This window comes from Malania oleifera, chromosome 8, assembly GCF_029873635.1.
Source record: "Malania oleifera isolate guangnan ecotype guangnan chromosome 8, ASM2987363v1, whole genome shotgun sequence".
Classification (NCBI taxonomy): Eukaryota; Viridiplantae; Streptophyta; class Magnoliopsida; order Santalales; family Ximeniaceae; genus Malania; species Malania oleifera.
In genome coordinates, this window is record NC_080424.1 from 44,709,548 (window position 1) to 44,714,315 (window position 4,768).

Sequence of the window (4,768 nt, forward strand, 5' to 3'; positions counted from 1 at the left end):
TACATTGGTGCTTGTGCAAATACGTTCTAAACAAATTAAACCTCATTATTGATCCCTTCGAACTTGCTGTTACTACAACAATTATTTGTCCAACCATGATGCATTACCTTAATTCAAACTATTTACAAATTTTCCTATGCATTACGGAACAATACGTCAAGTGGCCTGAATGACATTCTTAAACTATTTTAATTTTGACTCTCCTTATAATAATTTTATTTTGACTTATGCACGTTCAAGTTCCTAGTATAATTTCTTTTTTTTCAATAGATCAATTTGTTTTTTTAAAAAAATTAAACTAATTTTAGACCCTAACTCTTAATTTACTTAAAACAAGAAAAGAGTCCAATAGCTTAAACTCCTAATCTCAATTGGATTTTAAATTGATGAAGTACGCATGAATTTTTAAAGAATACCTTAAATTAATCCATATATTATATTGAAAAATATATAAATATATATATTATATATTATATATAGATGTATTCATTAAAAAAAATGTATCAGTAACAAGCAAATCTCGCAGCTTGGTGCTGTGAGATTTGTGCCACGCGTCACCTTCCCACTAGCTGCGAGATTTGCTTCTCTGTGTGCCACGCATCCTCTTTCCAACAGTCCATCAATTTAAATCTCGCAGCATCAAACTGTGAGATTTGGAAAATATTTTCTCAATGAGAATATTATTTAATATTTTATTTATTTTTAATAATAAAAGGGAAAAAATTCGTAGTGGCCCTCTAAACTCCATTAAATATCCAAACTGAAAACCGTTGGGGGTTGCTTTAGAGTTTAAAGTTTGAAGGCGTCCCACAACTCCAACCTCAGCTGCAAAACCAAAACCAAGAGCTATACACAGATGACAGAGCATCAAATCGGCCCTGTAATGGTAATGGGCAGCAGAAAATCAAGCTTATCACCCCATTCCATGCCTCCCCCATTCTAACTGCTACCTGCTCTCCTTCCTTCCTCCATAAGTGCGGGACGGGGCTGCCATTACGAGTTTCGAGTTTCGACGACTGCATTTATGGCGAACGACGCCCTTTTCCGTTCCTCCCTGGTTTGCCTCGCCGTCATTGTTGTGTTTGTTGGTGTCTGCACCCACTCCTTCAGGAAGATGATGGCCACCTATTTTCTGGGTCTCTTTGCAATCGCTGGAGTGGTTCTCCCTGACTGGGATTTCTTCGATCGCGATTTTTCCAAGTGGTTCTCTCCCATCTCTCTGGAGGAGAGGCGCTCTGTTTCTGCTCAGAGAATTGGGTTAGCGAGGTTGATCTCTCTCTCTCTCTCTCTCTCTCTCTCTCTCTCTCTCTCTCTGAGCATTTAGATTTGAAGCATTTTCTGAAGTTGCTGGGCTCGTTATCTTTAGTCCCCTCTTCTTTGTTCTCTCTCTCTCTCTCTTTCTGAGCATTTATATTTGAAGCATTTTCTGAAGTTGCTGGGCTCGCTATCTTTAGTCCCCTCTTCTTTGTTCCCTTGACGCTGTGGTTTTATCCTTTTTTCCCCCTTTTTGGGTGAATACACATTTTGACTAAATTCACTCAATCCCTAGGCCCTAGCTTTCATTTTACATCAACAGATTCTCTTGGAAGTTAGCGCGGATATTTTATAGAACAACAAAATCACCAATATTACTGCGAAAAACTTGCAAAACAAATCAGCAACGAGCTTCATAGTTTAAAGACAGACCAAGGCTTAATTTCAACCCTTGGGTTGGATATAAAGCTTCTGTTTGGAGCCTTGCCAAAAAAAAAAACGAAACAAACAAACAAACTGTTAAGACTTGGGCGTGGGAGGGTGCTAACACTCGCATTTGAAGTCTAGCCTTTAGGGATAACCATGAATAGAATTGTGCATGTCTGATATGCCCCCATTGCACACAAGGGAGGGATTCATTGATAACACTCTATGCACTTTCTAGAGTAAACTTACCCATATTTATAATAGCTAAATTTACTCGCAGGCATCCTCCACAGTAGGTAAGGATTTGGCTATCTATTTTTTCATCCTCTGCATGTCTATCCACTATTGGACCAAATGGAAACCACTGATCGTACCAAAACAATGTTCCAAAGCCCATCCCTATACACCATCCTTTACAACAGGTCCAGCATTAATTTTGCCTTCGTTAACTTCTATATTTTTGTCCAGCCCCCAACAACATTCATTTGGAAGTTCTAAGTAAGATCCATATACAGTAGCCTTTTGACATAGTGATTGGATCTATATAGCCTAAGGGTATGGGGTTCTAATTGCTGGAAACCATAAGTGTGTTGAAATAGAAGGCATGGTTCCAAGCAACCACTCTTAATGCCTGGCTTTGCCGCTGTATGAACTTCCTCATACGGCTAGGCACTAGCCCCGTGTGGTTATGTCAGGACCAGCCCAAATAGATTTTCTATGCTTGTTGCACAGCTTTCAGCCTTTCACTCTCATCTTAATTTGGAGGGACAAAAACATGCCTCCATAGAACTTCACTCTTAGCAGCACTGATGATACTGCTTCTTTTCTGCTTGCATGGAGTAGATCCAAGTAGAGATTTTTGTTCTCCTTTACACCCAACCCAAAAATGAACAAACTCTTTATTTAGTGCATCAGTGAAACGTATATGTAATGAATTATGCTGTTTTCTTACATTTTTGGAGGAGTTGAAAACTAGAATCAGAAGCTAAAAGCTCTGTTCTTCTAGACAAAATCTCCATGGTCAAAATATACAAGTAAGATGAAATAAGAGTCACTTTGCAGGTGACCTATTTTCTCACTGAAGCAGCCTTCTGCAATCATTTATGGTAACTGAAAATTTGTAGACTTTTCACAATCCATCCTATGAACTAGTGAGGAATTTTTAGCAGATGGAGTGTTTTTTCCATATAGTTCCTTTTGACGTTAATTTTGGTCTCTCTCATCTCCATTTTAATTCCATATTAGGAACCTCATGAAATATAAATATCCACTCTATTTAAATATTGCCAATTGTGACTTAGTAAGAAATTTTTCCCTTTTAGGGACAAAGATGCAATGAAACGCATCAAAATATGCCTCTTTTTGACGCCAGATTTACAATGTCTCAGTGGAAATGTGTAGCACAAAATATAATTATATGAAGTCAAAATTTTAAATATAAACAACGGAATTAAGAAAAGTAATATAGTAGTTTAACTATAGCCAAGTGAAAATTTAAATGTAATGTTTTCTGATGTTTGGGTTTCTACAAAATGCAAAGCTCCATTTAATCAAGTCCTCCATATTTAAGTGAAGATTTTAGTTTCTAATTTTGAAATAAAGAAATTATTTATTTATAACTTCTGAAAAAATGAAATTATTTAAACTTTAAATTCTGCTTTCTTTTTAATTTTCCTGATCCTGCACCACCAAACAGAGGATTTCAATACAAAAATCCCATGATTAAGTTGGGTTGTTGGTCTACTGCTTAATATGCCCCCTTTGGCTGTCAAAGTGCTACTTTCAATTGCCACCAATCATTACAAAAGCCTCTATATGTGGATGCAATCAGAATATGAGATCTTATAGGCCACCACGATCCAAAATCATGGCATGTCCCACTTGTTGAAATTTATCAATCCCAATAATTAAGTGAGCTCATTATTAACGATAACTGATGAACAGCAGCATGTTTTATCTTCCAATGGAGATCTGTCTGATCTATACTTACATCATATACATCTTATGTGCGGTTCATTTGTCGTTAGTCAATTCTATAAATTGGCTCAACGTTCGGTTTTGTTTAATAAACAGTAGTGCACTGAACTAGAATATCATATACATTCCCAATATTCAAATACAAGTCGAGTTGAATGACAAAGCAGAATGGATAGCAAAAGTGAGGACAAAAGAGGCTCAAGTAGGACTGTTATTGGGTTGGATGAAACTGATAAATAAGTATTTCTTCTTCTTCTTTTTTCTCCCTTACAAAAGAGGAGTGTTGTGAGACAAGCTGTTCTGAGGTTTCATTTCTCTTTGCAGGTATAGGATCTATCCTCTTAGATTGATTGTTTACACCACAGTTTATGGGTTTGCTCTGTACAAGTGGTGGATGTATGTAACGAAATAGAGACTGGCTTCATCTGTGCGAGTTAGAGCAATACAAGAGGCTCTGTGATACTTGCTCTATTGAGAGTGGTTCCCGCTGTCGATTTATGGAACTTTGACTAGTGCACAATTGCATATAAGAAGGCTAAGACAGCTGAAGAAATGGCTGGGTAGTGTTTTCTCTGATCCTGAAATGCTGCACGTTGGTAATCAGATCCTGAGAGTGGATTTTTCTTTTCCCCCCAAACCAATAGATCAGCAATGTATACTGTATGTTTTCATTTATTCTAAGTGATCATTTATCATGTGATGAACTGATTTTTTTTTTCTTTTTCCCTGTTGGACGTAATTTTAGAAGATATCCCAACTATTATATTAAAATGTTAAATAAACTGACAATGCCTTTCCTTGATCTTATTACCCACAGCTAGTAATCAAGGGAGAAAATGCTTCATTAAAATTTCTTTGCTTAGGTATAAAACTGAGTGTCCTTTTTTATGTACCATCAAGGATAACCAAAGCCGACAGCCTTCTCAACGCAAATTCATACATTAGGTACTAAAATCTAGAGCAGAAACAGATGGTAAAAATAAAAATAAAGTTTGTGTACCCATGGCAGTCATTGATGAGCAAACTCAAAAAGCAAAAGTTCGGGTCTGTTTTGGAAAATATTTTCAGTTTTCTAATTTTTAATTTTTCAAAAGAACTACAAAAATTTTAG

The 4,768-nt window shown here is 36.5% G+C and overlaps 1 protein-coding gene across 1 annotated transcript; it reads left to right on the plus strand.

Moving 5' to 3' along the window:
• The first annotated feature begins 779 nt into the window (after positions 1-779).
• On the plus strand, positions 780-4,372 carry LOC131161969 (signal peptidase complex-like protein DTM1). The gene is made up of 2 exons (XM_058118048.1): positions 780-1,266; positions 3,982-4,372. The coding sequence occupies exons 1-2, from the start codon at positions 1,025-1,027 to the stop codon at positions 4,067-4,069; spliced, it is 330 nt and encodes a 109-aa protein (XP_057974031.1). The 5' UTR covers positions 780-1,024; the 3' UTR covers positions 4,070-4,372.
• The last annotated feature ends 396 nt before the right edge of the window (positions 4,373-4,768 follow it).